The 21,125-nt window shown below is 39.1% G+C and overlaps 2 protein-coding genes across 6 annotated transcripts in view; one reads left to right on the top strand and one right to left on the bottom strand.

Annotated features, from left to right (window-relative positions):
- Positions 1–17,020, top strand: part of LOC138989569 (uncharacterized) — a 61,782-nt gene extending 44,762 nt beyond the window's left edge. The window contains exon 2 of the mRNA XM_070378557.1: positions 16,739–17,020. The gene's annotated coding sequence lies outside the window, so the exon portion shown is untranslated. The remainder of the gene's footprint in view (positions 1–16,738) is intronic.
- A 121-nt stretch (positions 17,021–17,141) lies between these two features.
- Positions 17,142–21,125, bottom strand: part of DDHD1 (DDHD domain containing 1) — a 66,897-nt gene continuing 62,913 nt past the window's right edge. For all 5 annotated transcript variants that reach the window (XM_070377830.1, XM_070377831.1, XM_070377832.1 and 2 more), the window contains one exon: positions 17,142–19,798. In XM_070377830.1, the coding sequence (XP_070233931.1) occupies positions 19,617–19,798 (182 nt within the window). In that variant the 3' untranslated portion in view covers positions 17,142–19,616. The remainder of the gene's footprint in view (positions 19,799–21,125) is intronic.

The raw sequence follows: 21,125 nt of genomic DNA, 5'->3' as shown, positions 1-21,125 counted from the left end.
ATTACATCTAGTATAGCAAAAGGAAGGAATGCATAAAGATAAAAGTAGATATTAAAGAATTAGAAAATGGAAAAATGCAGTACTAATAAATAAATCCAAACCCCCCCAAATGATAATTAATTACTTACATTAATTAATTATCAATTAATTAATGTAAGTAATTAATTACTAAGTAGTTAAAATTATTTATTTATTTGGCCGTGCTGGGTTGCTGGGTCTTAGTTGTGGCATGAGGGGTCTAATTCCCTGACCAGGGATCAAACCCTGGCCTGAGTCTTAGTCACTGGGCCACTAGGGAAGTCGCTTTTAACTATATATATATTTTTTTTAATTTTATTTTCTTTTAAACTTTACAATATTGTATTAGTTTTGCCAAATATAGAAATGAATCCGCCACAGGTATACATGTGTTCCCCATCCTGAACCCTCCTGCCTCCTCCCTCCCCATTCCATCCCTCTGGGTTGTCCCAGTGCACCAGCCCCAAGCATCCAGCATCATGCATCGAACCTGGACTGGCAACTTGTTTCATATATGATATTATACATGTTTCAATGCCATTCTCCCAAATCTTCCCACCCTCTCCCTTTCCAACAGAGTCCATAAGACTGTTCTATACATCAGTGTCTCTTTTGCTGTCTCGTACACAGGGTTATTGTTACCATCTTTCTAAATTCCATATATATGTGTTAGTATACTGTATTGGTGTTTTTCTTTCTGGCTTACTTCACTCTGTATAATAGGCTCCAGTTTCAGAGAATTAACTATATTTTTTAAATGGAGAAAATACACATACTAAAAATAGAAATTGGAAGTTAATTAAAACCCACAGACATAAGGGATGAAAAGCCTTCTAAAAGCTGATTTTGTTCAGCTGTATGAAAATACATTTTTTAAATGAAGAAAATAGATTATTTCCTAGTGAAATATTAATTGCCAAGTTGTCCTCAGAAGAGATAACAATAAAAACATAGCAATTACTATGAGAGAAATGTGAAAAGTTGTCAAATTTCCTACTCAAAATAAACTAATAAATAATACCCTACTCACAAGTGATTTTACTAGTAAATTCTACCAACTTTTAAATAACAGATGACATCGAATGTTCTAGAGTATGTAGAAAAGACAAAAGTCTTCCAGATTCTCATGATGAAGCCAAACTAAAACTGATACCAAAACCTGACAAAGGTAACATAAAATAAAAATCACAAACTAAAAGCACTCATGAGTATCAATTCTAAGACTCCAAAGAGTGTATTAGCAAATGGATTCAACAACACATAAAAAGACTAGCATACCTTAGTAAAGCATGATTCATATAAGACATGCAAAGATGGTTCCATCTGAAAAAATATGTATCTACATAATTCACCCTATTAGTGTAAAAAAGAGAAAAATCATATGACCATCTTCATAAATTATTTTAGAAAGCATTTTTAAAATTTCAACAACTCTTGATTAAAATACTTAGTAAAATAGGAATAATCATGTTATATCATTCATATATATATCCCAACCAGAAAGACTATGCTCTATAGGGAAAATACTAGAATGTCTACCCTCACCATTATAACTATCATCAATCTGGAGGTAATAGCCTGCATAATTAGACAACAGAAATAAATAAGAGGAGCAAAAATTGAATCACAAAGATAGAATTAAGATTAATCCTTATTAATAGACAATATGATTACACGTCTGAAAAACTCAAGAAAGAAAATCACCTGAAATTAGGAACAAAGTAACAGATGTGAATTTGAGCAATCTCCAGGAGATAGTGATAGACAGGGATGCTGAAGTCCATGGGGTTGCAAAATCAGATGTGACTTAGCGAATGAACACAATATCATTAGCCTTCCTATTAGGAAAGCTATATGAAAGAAGACCAGCCTAACAAGATAGTATAACATTATAAAACTGCAGTAATTTAAACAGTGTGTGCTTTGTGAATGAAGTCAATGGAATAGATTCCAGAATACAGAAGTAGACTTATATGTGAAGACTTTTGGGATGACAAGAGTAATATCTTAATTAAATAGGGAAAGGATTGATTACGCAATTAAAAACTCTTAGACTCTTTTGCAGAGGAAACCAGTAGAACTACTTTCTTATCTTTCTGAGTATTTCATACTCCCAAACCCCCTTCACAATAGACTACGTTCTATATACACAGTTCTGCATTTTGGTTTTCACTTAACCATGTAGGTTGAGGATTGTTTTATACCTGTACATCCAGGACTGCCTTATCTTATCATTTTTTAAATCTTTAAGCTACACACCATTCCAATTTATGGAGGTACCATCATTTATTTAACTAATCCCAATCAATGAACATTTACACTGATGCTAATCTTTTGCTGTCACTAGCATTTCTGCAGTGAATTACTTCATATGTAGCTCATTTTGCACATATGAGGACATTTGAAGGATGCATTTGTAGAAGCCGAATTGCTGAGTAAAAGCAGATGGGCATTTTAATTTTGATATGTGTGAGTGCTCAGTCATGTATAACTCTTTGCGACCCCATGATCTGCAGGCTGTCAGGTTCCTCTATCCATGGAATGTTCCAGTTAAGGATATTGGAGTGGGTTGCCATTTCCTACTCCAGGGGATCTTCCCAATGCAGGGATTAAACCCACATCTCTTGCTTGGCAGATGGATTCTTTACCACTGCGCCACCCGGGAAGCAGTTATCACCAAATTGCCCACCAAAGAGGTTGTCCTTATTCATGTTAATATTGGCAAACATTTGAGAATATCTGTTTCCTAGGACAGAGGAGCCTGGTAGGCTGCAGTCCATGGGGTCGCTAGGAGTTGGACACGACTGAGCGACTTCACTTTCACTTTTCACTTTTATGCACTGGAGAAGGAAATGGCAACCCACTCCAGTGTTCTTGCCTGGAGAATCCCAGGGATGGGGGAGCCTGGTGGGCTGCTGTCTATGGGGTCGCACAGAGTCGGACACGACTGAAGCGACGCAACAGCAGCAGCAGCAGCAGACCTAAGCAAGAGAGCACTCTATCAAGCTTTTTGAACTTTGTCAACCTTACAGGCAAAGAGTAGGATCTCATACTTTTAATTTAGATTCTTCTCACTGGGTGATTTAAAATGTCAACTTTATCACAGACTAAATTTATCTATTTTATGCCTTTCTGGGCTTTTTAGTTTATTCTGTTGGTCTCCCTTGTCTTTTCATACACTATAGAGTTCTCATCATAGTAGTTTTATACTATGTTTTACTCTACAGTAGGTCTAATTATTCTTCTTTCCTCTAAGAAATTACTGGCTATTCTTGTTTATATTTCCAATATAAGTTTGAAAAATAGTTTGTCACATAAAATCCTGCTGCATTTTTACTGAGGTTGCAATCAAATCAATAGATTACTTAGGATATCACTGCTCACTTGTTAAAGCTTACATTGAAGGCTTACTATTTCTTGTCCATATCTTTTGACTAACATCTTCCTTGTGCTCATAACAATGTTTTAAATAAAATATTTTCTTGTTCATTCTTCACAGCATCTTTGGAAACAGGCCAGGAAGATAGAAGATATGGGATTAGTCTAAGATATTTGATAGAAAATCTTACCCCAGTTTTATATCTACTCTTTGGTAATGCCTCCCAGTAGATTTTAAGAAAATTCAAAAACCAAACAAACTTTTGTACCCACAATTAAATGTTCCTACTGCAAAAACTGAACATCATGAAAGCACAGTTCTGCAGGGTGTCTCTTGTGTGGTGATCTGTGGCCAAGCACTGTGGAATGCATTCCCATCATGGAGTAACAATCTCAAAAGAATTTTGAAACCAGAGTTGGCTTGAATGCTATACAAATGACACCCAGGGTCTTGGCTTACTTCCCAGATTTTCCCTTTTTGGTTTTCTAGCAAGTTTGGTCATGCCTGGGAATTTGCTGAATCTGGTGCTTGGATCAGGGACTTCCTGAATGCTACCTTGGGATCAGTGACATGTGTTTGCCCAAGGGGGTTTGGAGTAAAATTTTTAGATAAACCGCTGGTGTTAAGTAAGTTCTCTACTGAACTTGTTCTCAGAAAACCCTGGCACGAGGGTGTGAACAGAAGGGCAGCTTGTGAATTGTTAATGGAAGGCAAAGATCTTGTGAGAGAGTATTGTACTGTGAAGAGTATTAAGTTGCATACTGAGCACACTGGTGTTCCAGCTGGAGGGTCGTCAAGTTTTTAAATAAATATCTAATGTATTTCAAAGCTCTCTTTAATGCTATCCTTGACAAATGCCACTCGCTAAAGGTCAGCCAAGACTTGATAAACAGGTGCTTATCTGTGGTAACCTGGGCACTGCCTACCATCACCGTAGTTCAGGTAACATGGAAAGAGCTGAGAAAGCACCTACATTAGTTACTGAATTACTTAGGACACAAATATGTGTTGACATATAGCTGAGTATATTTCTGGATCACATTTTCAAAATAAGTATGGTTTTCATAATTTTGTTTTAGTCAACACATTTCTCCTCAATGTTAGGTATAATTAAGAGCTGACTCAGGTAAAATATTTTTTAAAAGTACAGCAGTGTAATACACATACCTAGGTAACCTCTGAGGCTTTTTACCACCACCCGCATAAATAAGAACATTCTTTAGCTGGTCCCTCTGCAACAAAAAGCTACTGTGTTCTAAACTAGAATGTTAGGCAAGAATCTGAATAGTGTACAGTTTACTGAATGCTCAGCCTGTTTAGTGACATACCAAAAAGTAGGACAAAGGCTTAAAGCAAAAATGTGGGGCAAGTTTTCAGCAATGACGTTAAAGGCGTATGGATGGTGAAATGTTTAATTATCACGCAGAGACCAGGTTGTAAAATCTAGCTAAAATAAAAGTATAAAGATGGGCTGTGAATGGGATAGCTGCTTGATTCAGTGATCTCATGGTTTGCTGAGCATTAAGAGTGTTGCCAGAATTATGAAATTAGACCACTCTGAACAGAGAATGGTGATGGTGAGATGGTGGCTTATATCACTTGTCTTTTATTCTCACTGTAATGGTAACTCCTTAGGTTATAAATATTAACTATTTATACATGAGAAATTAATGAAAGGTGAGGCAAAATGGGCTTCAAAAGTAAATTATTACAGTAAATTAGGTAAAGACCATATAAAGTTAGGAGAGCATTTTCAAATCTAAGAAAACAGCATAACACAAATTTCATGACTCTCCTGATACTAATAGAGCTTGTGTCAAACAAGCCATACGAGGAAAACATTTTACAAACGTGACTGTGCTCCCAAGTCTTGAAATTGGCCTTAAGTATTCCTAAATTCTGTGGTTATAGGACTAAAGAAATCTCATATAAGTGGAAATCTGGATCTGACAAACCTTTTAGAGAAATGTAAAATGTGATTTAAACTAAAGGGAATTCTAATTTCTTTTGATGAGATTTTTTTCATTTAGGATTTATGGACTCCTGAGGGACCTCTGTACAGCTGAGAACCTGATTGCCTTTATATAGATGTGTCATGCTAGAGAACTGTCTGAAAGATTTCAGAGTGTGAATTCTGCAATAGACTTCACACCATTAAAAATGTGATTCCAAGATAATCATGACAGATGACAAAATGGAATATTTTTCAGCCTTTCAAAACCTAGGGGAATGTGAATTAAAACATTCTCGAGACTATTTTATTCCTGGCTGACTGAACGACTGATCTGATCTGATCTGATAATTAGGTGCTTTATGTACTCAGATGAGTATCAGTTCAGTTCAGTTCAGTTCAGTCGCTTAGTCGTGTCCGACTCTTCACGACCCCATGAATTGCAGCACGCCAGGCCTCCCTGTCCATCACCAACTCCCGGAGTTCACTCAGACTCACGTCCATCGCGAGTCAGTGATGCCATCCAGCCATCTCATCCTCTGTCGTCCCCTTCTCCTCCTGCCCCCAATCCCTCCCAGCATCAGAGTCTTTTCCAATGAGTCAACTCTTCGCATGAGGTGGCCAAAGTACTGGAGTTTCAGCTTTAGCATCATTCCCTCCAAAGAAATGCCAGGGCTGACCTCCTTCAGAATGGATTGGTTGGATCTCTTTGCAGCCCAAGGGACTCTCAAGAGTCTTCTCCAACACCACAGTTCAAAAGCATCAATTCTTCGGCGTTCAGCCTTCTTCACAGTCCAACTCTCATATCCATACATGACAACAGGAAAAACCATAGCCTTGACTAGACGGACCTTTGTTGGCAAAGTAATGTCTCTGCTTTTCAATATGCTATCTAGGTTGGTCATAACTTTCCTTCCAAGGAGTAAGTGTCTTTTAATTTCATGGCTGCAGTCACTATCTGCAGTGATTTTGGAGCCCCCCAAAATAAAGCCTGCCACTGTTTCCACTGTTTCCCCGTCTATTTCCCATGAAGTGATGGGACTGGATGCCATGATCTTCGTTTTCTGAATGTTGAGCTTTAAGCCAACTTTTTCACTCTCCACTTTCACTTTCATCAAGAGGCTTTTTAGTTCCTCTTCACTTTCTGCCATAAGGGTGGTGTCATCTGCATATCTGAGGTTATTGATATTTCTCCCATAATCTTGATTCCAGCTTGTGTTTCTTCTAGTCCAGCGTTTCTCATGATGTACTCTGCATATTAGTTAAATAAGCAGGGTGACAATATACAGCCTCGATGTACTCCTTTTCCTATTTGGAACCAGTCTGTTGTTCCATGTCCAGTTCTAACTGTTGCTTCCTGACCTGCATACAGATTTCTCAAGAGGCAGATCACGTGGTCTGGTATTCCCATCTCTTTCAGAATTTTCCACAGTTTATTGTGATCCACACAGTCAAAGGCTTTGGCATAGTCAATAAAGCAGAAATAGATGTTTTTCTGGAACTCTCTTGCTTTTTCGATGACCCAGCGGATGTTGGCAATTTGATCTCTGGTTCCTCTACCTTTTCTAAAACCAGCTTGAACATCAGGAAGTTCACGGTTCACGTATTGCTGAAGCCTGGCTTGGAGAATTTTGAGCATTACTTTACTAGCGTGTGAGATGAGTGCAATTGTGCGGTAGTTTGAGCATTCTTTGGCATTGCCTTTCTTTGGGATTGGAATGAAAACTGACCTTTTCCAGTCCTGTGGCCACTGCTGAGTTTTCCAAATTTGCTGGCATATTGAATGCAGCACTTTCACAGCATCATCTTTCAGGATTTGAAATAGCTCAACTGGAATTCCATCACCTCCACTAGCTTTGTTCGTAGTGATGCTTTCTAAGGCCCACTTGACTTCACATTCCAGGATGTCTGGCTCTAGGTCAGTGATCACACCATCGTGATTATCTGGGTTGTGAAGATCTTTTTTGTACAGTTCTGCTGTGTATTCTTGCCACCTCTTAATATCTTTTGCTTCTGTTAGGTCCATACCATTTCTGTCCTTTATTGAGCCCATCTTTGCATGAAATGTCCCCTTGGTATCTCTAATTTTCTTGAAGAGATCTCTAGTCTTTCCCATTCTGTTGTTTTCCTCTATTTCTTTGCACTGATCGCTGAGGAAGGCTTTCTTATCTCTTCTTGCTGTTCTTTGGAACTCTGCATTCACATGCTTATATCTTTCCTTTTCTCCTTTGCTTTTCACTTCTCTTCTTTTCACAGCTATTTGTAAGGCCTCACCAGAGAGCCATTTTGCTTTTTTGCATTTCTTTTCCATGGGGATGGTCTTGATCCCTGTCTCCTGTACAATGTCACGAACCTCAGTCCATAGTTCATCAGGCACTCTGTCTATCAGATCTAGGTCCTTAAATCTATTTCTCACTTCCACTGTATAATCATAAGGGATTTGATTTAGGTCAGACCTGAATGGTCTAGTGGTTTTCCCTAGTTTCTTCAATTTAAGTCTGAATTTGGCAATAAGGAGTTCATGGTCTGAGCCACAGTCAGCTCCTGGTCTTGTTTTTGCTGACTGTATAGAGCTTCTCCATCTTTGGCTGCAAAGAATAGAATCAATCTGATTTGGTGTTGACCATCTGGTGATGTCCCTGTGTAGAGTCTTCTCTTGTGTTGTTGGAAGAGGGTGTTTGTTACGACCAGTGCATTTTCTTGGCAAAACTCTATCAGTCTTTGCCCTGCTTCATTCCGTATTCCAAGGCCAAATTTGCCTGTTACTCCAGGTGTTTCTTGACTTCCTACTTTTGCATTCCAGTCCCCTATAATGAAAAGGACATCTTTTTTGGGTGTTAGTTCTAAAAGGTCTTGAGGTCTTCACAGAACCGTTCAACTTCAGCTTCTTCAGCATTACTGGTTGGGGCATAGACTTGTATTACTGTGATATTGAATGGTTTGCCTTGGAAACGAACAGAGATCATTCTGTCGTTTTTGAGATTGCATCCAAGTACTGCATTTCGGACTCTTTTGTTGACCATGATGGCTACTCCATTTCTTCTGAGGGATTCCTGCCCACAGTAGAGATATAATGGTCATCTGAGTTAAATTCATTCATTCCAGTCCATTTTAGTTCACTGATTCCTAGAATGTCTACATTCACTCTTGCCATCTCTTGTTTGACCACTTCCAATTTGCCTTGATTCATGGACCTGACATTCCAGGTTCCTATGCAATATTGCTCTTTTAGCATCGGACCTTGCTTCTATCACCAGTCACATCCAGAGGATTACAGGTAAGATTATATCCATTGGTCAAGACATCAGCCATTATGCTCCTAACTCTGAAGGAGACAAGGCGGGATGTGATCACCTTGTTTTGTGCTTTTCATGAAATAGCCTTATTTCTATCCTGCTTGCGAGCACCGTGGTTACTTTTACCAGCAATTGAGAACGCAAGCAGGGGTGTAAGCTAAGAGTCTTGAGTGAGTTACCATCCTCAGACTTTTGCCTACAGTTAGTGAGGTGGAGTCTGGTCTGAAGCTCCACGTGGACTGTTTCCCTCACTTGCACTGGGAGAGGCAGCACGGCACAGGCTTGAGCATCACATGCCGCAGCTCGACCGTCATGCTGTAGCCATGCGGCCATGGTCTGGTTACCTCAACCTTTCTATGTCCTGGTTTCCTGGTAGAAAAATAAGGCCTGACAACAGTGTTCACCTCAGGAGGGCATTGCGAACATGACACGAGGGAATTCATCTAAAACATCTGGAACAGTGCCAGTAAATGTTAACAGTGATTTTTATAAAAGTCACATGATTGAGGATTTAATATATCTGGCAAGCTAGGAAGCTCCCCCTCCCCATCCATGCATAGAGACATATCCTTGAATGTGAAAAATGAGGAGAGAATCTTTCAGACAGGTAGTGGCAGGAAATCTTCACAACCACAGATCTAGTTGAGAAAAATTTCCAGGCTTTGATGAGTCAAAGTGGAGAGTCCTTCAACTTGGGGTTATGACAAGGAGCCAGTCAGACAGCCTCAAACAAGATGCCCCAGCTATTCCCACTGGCTGGGCCACTTTCCACTGTCACTGTCTGTGGGAGCAGTCCTTCCTCTGCGTCATGCTGTGGCATCCTTTCCCCACGCAGGTCATCTTTAGTACAGCACATGGTCAGTCAACCAGCAGAGGCAAAAGTTTTGTGTAAGAACTGACACAAAACTTTGTGCATTTATTATGTCCATGTACAAACCGGGGTCCTTACCCTCCAAAAATATCATGATCCTAAAGCTGACAGCTGTTCACATGAAACTTGGAATACATTCCCTTGTTTATAAACAAATCACAACAGAACATTATAATGTCTTCCACAAATGCAAATTAATTGACTAACTACCATTTCCCACAAACCCCACCTTTTCCTCCTTTGCTTGTTTTCTCTTTATGTTTCAGTTGCAGAGAGGGTTAATCATAAATTACTGTCAGGAGCCCACTCCAGTGTTCTTGCCTGGAGAATCCCAGGGACGGGGGAGCCTGGTGGGCTGCCATCTATGGGGTCACACAGAGTTGGACACGACTGAAGCGACTTAGCAGCAGCAGCAGCAGTAGCATAGAGAGAAACTAGTCTGCATCTGGAAGGAATTGGGAAAGCACTGGGAATTTTTTTTTTCTAATCATGAATGCAGTGATTACCAACTTCAAAATAAGTAAAGGTTTCCAGTACATGGGAAAGAAGCAGAACACACTCTAGGGTGAGGGGACAGTGAGTGCAAAGGTAGAGAGACGTGAACAGGCACTGTTGCATTTAGGGAACAGCATACAGCAAGAAAGAAATCTCTTTGGTCCCTGTAGGAAACACCACTGAGTTACTATGGAGCACAAGTTGGGGAGTAACTGTGAACACCTAGACATTTTTGTTCTGCACAGGTAAGTACAACGGTCAGTTTTTTAATAGAATAGAAAATAGAATCCAAGTTCTATTTTCAAGTTCACCCTGACATGTACTTCCTACCCCTTTTTTGCTACATCCCAGAAGCTACTAATTTTGCTTTCTTTGGTTGTGGAAAAAGCAAGATCCCTTCTTCCCGAGCCTCTTATTCCCAGGTAGGGTTTGCCTCTCCTCAACGCTTCTTCCAGTTTAGCAATTCCCATGAATTTTGGTCAAATAATTTTCCTACTAGACAATATACTCCATGAAAGCATGGATTTTCATATTTTTAAATTCATGGTTATTCCTAGTACCTACACACTACCAGTCTAGATATAATTCAATAAATTTAAGACCCTACAATGTAGTGCCCTATGGAGAGTCCACTGATGCTCCCTAAAATGTGGACCATTTTAAAAGTCTGTATTGAATTTGTTACAATAATGCTTCTGCTTTATATCCTGGTTTTTATATCTGTGAGGTTTGTGGGGTCTTAGCTCCCTGATCAAGGATCATATCTACACCCACGGCATTGGAAGGCGAAGTCAGCTCCCTGATCAAGGATCATAGCTACACCCATGGCATTGGAAGGCGAAGTCTTAACAACTGGACACCAGGGAAGTCCCTCCCTACCTTTAAAAAGCCTGTCAACAAGTGAAAAAGAGACAGGTGATCAAACCCCAAATCAAGGCAAAATGAAACCAGTGCAACAAACACATTGTTAATAGGGGATGCTAAGGACTGAATGTCTCCCCTAGAGTCATGTGTTGAGACCTAATCCCCAGTGTGGTAGTGTTTAGAGGTGGGTCTTTGAGAGGTGATTAGGCCATGTGGGTAGAGACTTTATGAATGGGATTAGTGAGCCCAGAGAGATCCCTTGTCCCTCTGTCATACAAGATTGCAGTAAGATGGCAGTCAATAAGGAAGTGGTCTCTCACCAGACACTGAGTCTGTGGTGCCATGGTCTTGGATTGCCCAGTCTCTAAAGCGGAGAGGAGTGTTTATTGTTTACAAGCCACCCACTTTATGGTATTTTTTGCTATGTAGCCCAAATGGGCTATGACAGGGACTCACAAGTAGTTATTAATTTCGGAGGATTGAGGGAGGTCTTCAAAAGACAGAATTTCTATTAGGGAGGTGGAGCTTATTTTTGGTTTAATTATTATTAATTTGAACTCTTCTGAACCCAAGAAAAATAGCTTAAGTAAATTCAAATGGAATCAGGAAAGCTAGGGGTAGCATTTGCCTCAGTTCTCCACTTGCTTCTCTCCCATAGCAGATGGACATAACCCATGTTGTAGGAGGAAGATGTGAAGTCTGACTACAGGTGGCTACATGTTCACATCATGCCATGCCCACCAGACTACTGAATTGCCACAGAAGGCCTGCACATACAGGCCAGCAATTCAATATGATAGAAAGCCTCTTCTCAGTCTCATTTAGGGTATGTGCCTAACTCTGGGATAATCAGCGTGGCTTATGAGATGGAAAGTACGGTCTTACCTGAGACATACACCCATCACCTGGCATGGTTACAGTGAGTGCTTTGATCTAGCTGTTTTAATAATAGGGATTCAGGCGAAACAGAAAATAATTTTAACCAAGGGTGGGAAAGGTTGCAACACTTCACTAGGATTAGCCACTTAGAACCACACAGAGTGGGCTGGCCTAGGGCAGTAATTCATAGAGAGATGGGGAAGAGAGGACCATGTCGACTTAAAAAAATGTATAAAGTGAGAGTTGCAAGTCGTTTTATTTGGAGTAAAATGAGGACTGCAGCCCAGGAGATAGCTCTAAGAAACTGCTTCAAAGAGGGAGGGGAGAAGGCCAGTATATATGTGATTTTGGTGAAGGGAGAATACATACACTCAAACACGTATTTTTCCAGAAGGTTTCTGCTAGTTTTGTGAAGCGTTTGCTAGTCACGAGGAATAGGTATCACCATGAAGGATTTTAGTGCTTTTCTAGATCTAAGAAGATACGAGAATTGGGCTCATAAAATCAGCTCCTGAAAATATATTTTCTAAAGATCTGTCCTGCCAGTTTTTCCTGGAGCACAGAATGCTTCGTTTCTGTTCTCCACCCTGAACTCTTTCAGGGGGTGCTGAAAACCAGCAGCTGTAGCAGCATGTGATTTAATCCTTGTAGAGGTAGATAGCAAGTGCCCACCCCAAAGGAGGAGAATTAGGATGTTGGGCAGATCAAAACAGCAAGTCACCACTACAGTAACTAAAACACATGCATTCTTAGGTGAATGCTGCATAGTCTGCTGTGACAGAAATGCTGCTAAGGATAGAACTCAGGAAGGAGATCCAGCTTGGGCTAGGTCACAGGGAGCCTCCAAAGATAAATGGAGACAGCACAGGTCTTCAGTTCAAGAAATGTTGTGATCAGATCCATGCCACAGTATCATCCACCTTTCTCAGAAAATGAACTAAGCTGTCAAGACTATTTTGACCAGGCATCAAGTAGCTTTCTTTCCCCACACTTGCTTTTTCTTCAGTTCGAACACTGTCCCATTTCAATTCAATTAATGTATGTAGTCCATTCATCTTGGCCCTTTTATTTCCCAATCTAAAGTTAATACCACTCGAGGGAATTACTTTTGTCTAGCACGAAAATTCCTGGATTCTTATACCTCAAACCCTATTTTTCAATCGGTCTGGTATGAACTAAAGTGTGAGGAAATGGGAAGTTAACTGGAAATGTTGTAGTGGTTGATCCCAATCTGCATGGCTTCTTGGCATTAATCTTCTATCAGTTATCACATATTCAGGTTAGCCCAAAAGCTTGAGAACTATGGTCATCTTGACCCTGGATTGAGAAGCTGTGAACAGATTTTACAGGATCAAAACAAACCAACTTTTCCCTCTCATGTTTGAGGGAGCCAGTGTGCCACAGTGGCTATTAATCCTCCTAGTAAGAGGTAGGGTGGTGGCCATTGTTCACCAGCAGATTTTTTTTTTTTACTATATATTCCCTGACATTGTTTGTCATAATTCATTTCATGACTAGGTAGATTTTAATATCTGCACTCTTCATGAACTTTCTGGATTACCATAAACAAAGATGAGGAGGACCATGTTCCCAAGAATGCTTAGAAGAGCCTACTCTTTGAGGTTGTCTAATAGAGGGCACAATGACTTGTGCTTGGTGAATGAGATAATGAATGCATCAATTCATCTAGGGAAAAAGTGTAACCCGGGAGAGAGTTCTACTACTTACCTCTCACTTCCTTGAAATTATCAAAGGTGAATGAATGCACAAGTTCCAAATGAGAAAAATCAAGACTGGAAAAATTCTAAAATGAAAGTTATGTACTTTTTGCCATCCGAACTGGCCACTGCTCAGATCAAACAAGAAAAATGCTTCAGTAAAACTGAACACTGAGAAAACCAACCTGCCTTTACTACTGAAAATGAGAGGCAATGAAGAAAAGAAAATGAAAAAGCCCACCTTCTGTGTTACTGCAGTCACTGACAGCACTTAGGGAGCGTGAACACAAGAGTCACAGAAGCTGAAAGGCAACAACCTAAGAGTCCAAGAGTCATAGTGTTACCTCCCGCTGAGAAATGTGAAAGCCGCTCAGTCACGTGTGACTCTTTGTAACCCCATGGACCATACACTCCATTGAATTTTCCAGGTACTGGAGTGGGTAGCCATTCCCTTCTCTAGGAGATCTTCCCAAGGTCTCCCACACTCAGGCAGATTCTTTACCAGCTGAGCCACCAGGGAATGCCTAGTGGCAAAAGTAAAACAAAACAAAACAAAAAACCCAGATTCTTGTTGGCAGAGTTTGGATTTATTATGACAGCCTTAGACCCTCAAAATGGTTATATTTTTGTTTATCACAAAGCTCACAAGGAATCAAATATTTTTGGAGATCAAGCAGAGACAGTAGTGAGTGTGGGTGTTGTCAAGGGAAGATATGAGTGATGCACAGATATTTGATGTCTTCTAGGAGAAAGGATTAAAGGTCATGTATTAACATACTTGTTTTTTATCTTACTCCAGCAGAAGACCAGATGTAACCTCCCTAAAGAATAGCTTCCCAACATAGCCTGACAGTGTTAGGATGGGAAGGAAGTTGCCCGTGACACATAAATGAAAAACCATAAGGCGATGGACAATGCTAAGTGCACTTCCACTTGTAATCCAACACAAAGGCCAAGGAACAGTACATGCTAACTACCTGCCAAGAAGACTGTTTTGGGGGAAAAGACACACATACCAGAAACTCATCTCCTAGTCTCTCCAAAATATAATACTTGAATTTTAAAATTTCTATTAGTTAACCTATGATGGGACAGTTTTAGAAGGGCTCTACTTGATATGACTTGATAAAAGGTCAATATATGCACAGTTTGAAAGACATAAAAGCAATATTAAATATTATTTAACAGTGTGCAACTTGTTTCCCTACCAAGTTTGCATTTATCACCACAATGAAAAACTATGTTTCCTGGGCATTTTGTTTTTTTTCCTTAATTTTTTCATTCTTTTGCTTTTTTTTTCCTGGGTATTTTGAATCTGACACATGAAAGGAAGTATATCCAGCCCAGGTAAGGCACTCTTTCACAAGAGCCTGGGAACAAAGGCGACCAACTGGGGAACTCAAGCCTATAGTCCTCCATGGAGATCTTGCAGCTCCTAAAGCATCAGCATCAGATTACAGCTGGAGCTAGGGGAGGGGATGAGAAAGAGGCATCCCCCCCACACCCCACCCCCCCATCCCCCGGCCCAGGGAGGTGGGTGGGTGTGAGGATTCTGCCCTTTAGGGGCTCCTGATGTATTATGGGAAGGAAATAGGCACTGACTCCTATCACTGGCTGGCCATCTGATCTTAGAGTGTCACTTGTCAAACAAAAGGATACATCGCTGTAAGAATTAAGTGTGACAGCATTTTCCTAAGTATATTCATATAAATGCTGTGCTGAATATTAAGTGGCTTCAGTCATGTCTGACTCTGTGTGACCCTATGGACTGTAGCCCGCCAGGCTCCTCGGTCCATGGAATTCTCCAGGCAAGAATACTGGAATGGGTTGCCATTAACTATGGTTAAGTTAAGTTTGGAAAAACTTCCCTTCTCCACCCCTGAGCACCAGATTCACATTGCATTTAATACACTGAAGGCTTCTGAAGTCCTGCTGTAAAAGTTTTCTAAATCTGGCATTTCCCAAACTTATTTTCTGAACCAACATCTATTAAAGTCTGCATAACATATTTTGGAAAATGATGGTCTCTACACCCCTTCTGGCTTCAGAATTCCACTATGGTCAATGACATTTTTCTGTAGAGAGACCATAACCTCCCTCCTCTACTGCCAAGTATTTAGTCTTTCAAGGTCTTTGGGGTGAACCTAACATGCTGTCCCTCACCTTTATTTTTCAAGACCTTTATGCTATTTAAATGCTCACATCAAACTAAAACATGGTTGGATGAGATGACCTCTAAAATCTGTATAAACACTGAAATTTTAAGATCCTCTGAAAATTATTGCAAATATCCAATGAGGACTGAAACAGGATGCATATAATCCAGGCTGTTATCACGCCAGTACTAACATTTACTAAACGAGCTTCGATATGAAATTTTATATCCTGCCATTCTGTACACTGTTCCAAGCTCAATACTACAAGTATTTCCTTGGCAACTTCCTTTCCCCTTGACTAATGCAAATGGAGACAGCGTGGGTTGCAAGGTTCTTAGACCCATCCTAGAACTAACAGAGTTAAGAGTTCAGTGGGGATGCTTCCTGCCAAATCTGCTGTATATACAACAAAAGTTTTTCTAGGAAGGTAAGTTATTATAAAACGCCAGGAAACAGTATGTATTGCCCATACCTAGCCATAAAAATACTTAATGCATTTTTTGGTGGCAATCTTAATCAAACCCACACCCCTGCATTGGAAGCATGGAGCCTTAACCACTGGACCGCCAGGGAAGTCCCTGCATGTGTTTCAAATTCAGTCAGAGGACCAGCAGATTACTGGCAGAGGCCTGAGGCAGAAGTATTCAAGCAGGATGACAAGCAGAATCCGGATAAAATACCTGAGAATAACCACAGAAGTCAACTATCCAACACTCAGACTTGTCTGGTCAAGTTCTAGTTCTTTCTCCAGTGAAGGACTGCTACATCCTCTTTTTAGCTCTGCCTTGATTCTTCTTTAGTATCACATATCTTCCTTAGCCTCATTTCCAAGCTAACAAAAGATTATACAAACAGTTCTAAGACATGCACTCAAATTAGTTTTCTCAATTGTCCGAATGCCCTACTCATTGTGGCTGAGAAGACAGAAATATTAACCACCTTATTAATTAGAAAGGAACTCAATTATTTTTCCTCTACTGTAGGCCTTACAGCGAACTCTCTAGGTTTGGTCTAGTTCTACCTTAAGGGGCTCAAAGTGTCATCACTGGAAGGAGTCATGGAATTGGCTGTGACACTCCACTGATGGTTTCTTTTCCTGTTTACTCTTTAGGGGAAGACAATGCCAGAATAAGATCAGAATACTTCAGCCCCAATGAGGAAACAAAGAAAATGAGATGAATGTTTACATGTCACCATCTGAGACCTTCTAAACAACATGTTCAGTGTGAGAATTCCCAAAGGCTGACAGATGCTACCTATCAGAAGTAAAATAAAAGATTCCTAAGGCTTACTTCTGAAGTATAAATTAGTTACCAGGAAACCGAGAATATTTTGTAATAAGTGCTAATATCTGTAACACTGGATTATAACACAAGTATAATTACTGTCAAAAATAAAGTTATGAACTAACAAAACATCCTCCTTATTCTAAGTATAAATAATTCTTAGGGGCTGAACTGGATTAAAATTGTTTGAATGGTCTGACCAGTACTCAGAAGAATCATCAGAGCAGGTACACAAAGTAGAGAATAAAATTTTAATGTATCAAAAACAGAACTTTTTGGCCAATTTAGTACTTGCAGGAATAAAGTTGCAAAATGTTACTCAGTAACTGACTTAGCTTCTAAATCAAGCTAGAATTACACATACTCTGTATATTACTTGAGTATATACAAGTACATTCCATGATAACATGCAGAGACATGGAAACAAGAAGAGTACTGTGAAATAAAAAACACCATGTTTATGAAATAATGAATTGAAAACAAAACACCTGTCCAATAATCCAGAATATCTCATTTCGAAAAGGTGGTTTTGAATATTGCTCTTTTCAAGAATTCAAATAACTTCCATGTGGCTAAATTGGATTTTTTCCCTAACATGAAAAAATGGAAGCTGATATCTTCCTATAGCTATGGGAGTATACTTTTCCTTTTACTGAATATCAAATTAAAAGGTTTGATAGGTTTTCACTCCCCTCAGGTGAAAGGGGCTCTTAACATTCTAGTGGTTAAGAATGAATCCCTTAAAGCTCTGAGGCATTTGAATGTCTTAAGACCCAAAGGCTCATGTACCTTTAATGAAACAGTATATGAGATGGAAGTTTAATTCTCCTGAAAACTAAATAGAACTATGAAATAAACAGGGTATGAGAATGACCTGAGTTCACAGGAATCTCTAGATTTGAAAGACATTGCTTCAGCTTTGCTAAGATAGCATCAAAAGCCTTTTATAGCAAGAGTTTTTTAGTGAGTCACATATTTGGCCATGAAGCCTTAGGATCTTTTTAAACACTAAGAAGTGCTTTATGTTGTGCAAATTCAATGAAAGGCCAACTAAGTAAAGCCTACAAGTAAGCCAAAGATTCTATATCTTCTAAAGAAGGAAGGTGAGATGTATAACTGACCAACTTTGCTCCTAGTTTGACAATGATTTCTGTGAAGCTAAGATAAGCAAATACAGCACCTTAAGGACAACCCAGTAGAAGCCTCTCAGAAGTGAGGGTTGGCTGTGGCAGAAATGGCTACTGATTCCTTCTAAGTAACTCCTCCTTTGTGCGTGAGAACCCAAGAATGTATATGACCAGTAGGGTGAAGGACTGGTTTCAGTCATTTCTCCAAATTATGAATGGCAACTTGTTATTATTTGCAAAATAAAAGGTCACGTGTGAATTATAAGTCAATGAACAGCACATAAAAGAATATGGCCTGTCTTCAATCTGAGCTCTCCTGGTTTGCTATGTCATCTAACTCAAGGCACTTTATATATTTTGGTGCCTTAGTGTGTTAACATGTAACATGAGAATAACACTCATTCACTTACCTCAAGGAACTTCTACATAGATTATTTAATCACACAGCACTTTGAGCTCCTCAGATGAAAAGCACTGTGGAAAAAATGACAGCCAAGGAAACTCTTTCGATGCCTCAAAATCCTGAACATTGTGTCTATGTTGCAACTACAATTCCTCAAAACACTTAAAAAATTTGTTAGGGCACTCTATCCCCTTTTTATATGTTAATTGTTTGGCACACAGATGCTTATATACTTAATTAAAATAGTTATACTCCCTACTCCAGAGAAGTTGACTAATTTTCCAATAAAGTTTACTAAATGTACCTATTCTGGAGTATTCTGTGTCAAGTAGAAAACTTCAGTTTTCTTTGAGGTGCATGTGACATCATAAAAAGTTCACTTTCTTTTTCAAAATAATTGAACTAGTGTTATTTGTGTGAAACTACAAGTTTTTAATGGAAAAAATACTGAAATTATGCCACAGTGTCTATATATTCATCTGAAGAGTACAAAGATGGAGTTCTGAGAAAAAAGGGTCTTAACATTATAGAAAATAAATGTGGTTCTTAAATTGTTCAAAGAAATTTTAAAAAAATGTAATGTTTCATACATTGACACAAAGCAATTAGTCAGAGGTAATAAACTATAAATACAGTAGTTCAAATGTTTCTCTCGGCATTAGAGAGTTAAACAAGTTAAATTTAAAACATTTTAAACTTGTTATACTCATGTTTCAAAGAAATTGTGGAAATATAAGTTTTCATACAAATCTAAAACAATGATACCACCTTGTGATCTTTACATAGAATATCCTGGACCTTGATCATTTTAGATTTATAACATACTTTGGTTAATACATTAGGTTCAACCCATTAATATGCCTTTATATTTGGGAGAAATTAGATTGTGATTTATAAACTTGCAGGTTCCCAAATCTTCCTCAATTCCAGGTCCTCCTTGATTCTCTGCAGGGGGTTCTGTCAGACTCATAATTAAAATGATGAAAATTATAAATAACTTCTTTTGAACTGAACATTTGTTTTGCTTTTTTAAATAAAATAAAGTGCTTTCAAATTCAAATATTTCTTGCCCTAAACAAAACTGAAACATACTTAAACCTGAAACTTTCATATCTTGACACACATATTTAACAAGAAAAAATCAGTTTTGGGCCATTAATGTCCTTCAAGGGTTCAGACTGGATCTAAACTGGGTTTCACATTATTATCGTGCTCGTGTTTGTACATGAAGGTTAACAGGAAGAGGGCAACATCCAAGGATGACCAATAGGCAGTATGCGACGTGACAGCTGACCAATAGCGGCTCTCCACAAGGCCTTCTCTGAGTTCAAAGTCAATTCTGTGATCCAGTTCCACTAAAAAGAAGTCAAACAAATGAGTAAGTATCACAGTAAGATTGTTTCTACACAGACTTACTAGATTTGGAGAATAAAAATTTACCAAACAGAAGTGACTCTCCTAATTATTGTTACTATTTTTTAAAAAGTGACTTTCCACTCTCATCTTATGGGAAGAAAACACTCAAGAGCCTCAGTAGCTCAGGATTCTGTCTGGTGAATCCTCTCCTTTGTATGCTCAGGTCAGTATGGAATAATAAAGTAAGAAAACAAAAATCTCACCTGGTACCATACAGTATATTTGGAATAAAGAAACTGGCCTCAAATCCTGGCTTTCCTATTTAAAATTTGTGCCTAACCTGAAAGATACAGCAAATAGTCTTCTTGCAGAATGACGGGTCAGCCTTAGATGCAATAATGTCAGCAGGAGTGCAACAGTGCACACAAAGGCTCCTTCACAGGTGAGGCTCTTTACGTTAGCTGGCTCAGGGGAACACGTTGGAATAACATCTACTACAGTCCTACGATGCTTTTCTCCCCACTATGCTGAATTCCTCAAAGGGCCACAACATACTCCTCTCCATGCTGTCAGCTGGGCCAAACAGGCACCTGGGACCGCCCGTGCTCAAGAATCCACTGGCGGGGAAGTGAGAGTGGGAGGAGCAGTGGTAGCCCTTGAGAGGAAGGACTTCATTTACAACCGTGCTGTCCTCAAATAGCTCAGTAAGTTCAATTAAGTTTTTTCTAAAACACACAGAAAATCCTTGTAACACGTGAGAAAAATCACCTTACCAAATCCAAGGCTATACCACTGCAATTGGTTAATCTAACAAATCCTTAAGAGATAAAACACTTAGACAAATGATAATTTCATCTTCAGGAATCCCTCAAAAGCTGTCAATAAGCCATACAGTATTTTGAAGGGTCTGTCTTAAAAATAAAAATCACTACCGTTCAGACTCAAAATCTGCTCTTTTGTTCAGCGTGCTAGCAGGTATAAAAAGTAAAAATTGGCAAAAATTAAGGAGGTTGGAGAAAAAGTTGGGTTTTGCTTTGGAAATCGCATAAAGGAAATCATATCATTTTAGAGCATGATTTCATATAAATGTTTAGCTACTGTTTAAACAATACCATTTGGTGATTTAAAAATGCCTTTATAGTTATTTTTCTATTCAATCGTGCTTTTCTGATAAAGAATGTCCATGGATCTTGTCTAAAAATTTTTAGATAAGGTTTATTTACACTCAAATAGTATAAATACCCAGTCAGGTTATAAAGCACTATGAAATATATTGACATAGACCTTTTACAAAACTGCTATTTTTCTCATTTAAATTATAAGCTA

This window comes from Bos mutus, chromosome 10 (assembly GCF_027580195.1).
Source record: "Bos mutus isolate GX-2022 chromosome 10, NWIPB_WYAK_1.1, whole genome shotgun sequence".
NCBI lineage: Eukaryota > Metazoa > Chordata > Mammalia > Artiodactyla > Bovidae > Bos > Bos mutus.
Note: the sequence above shows the minus strand (reverse complement) of the source record. Positions and strands in the feature narration are given on the sequence as shown.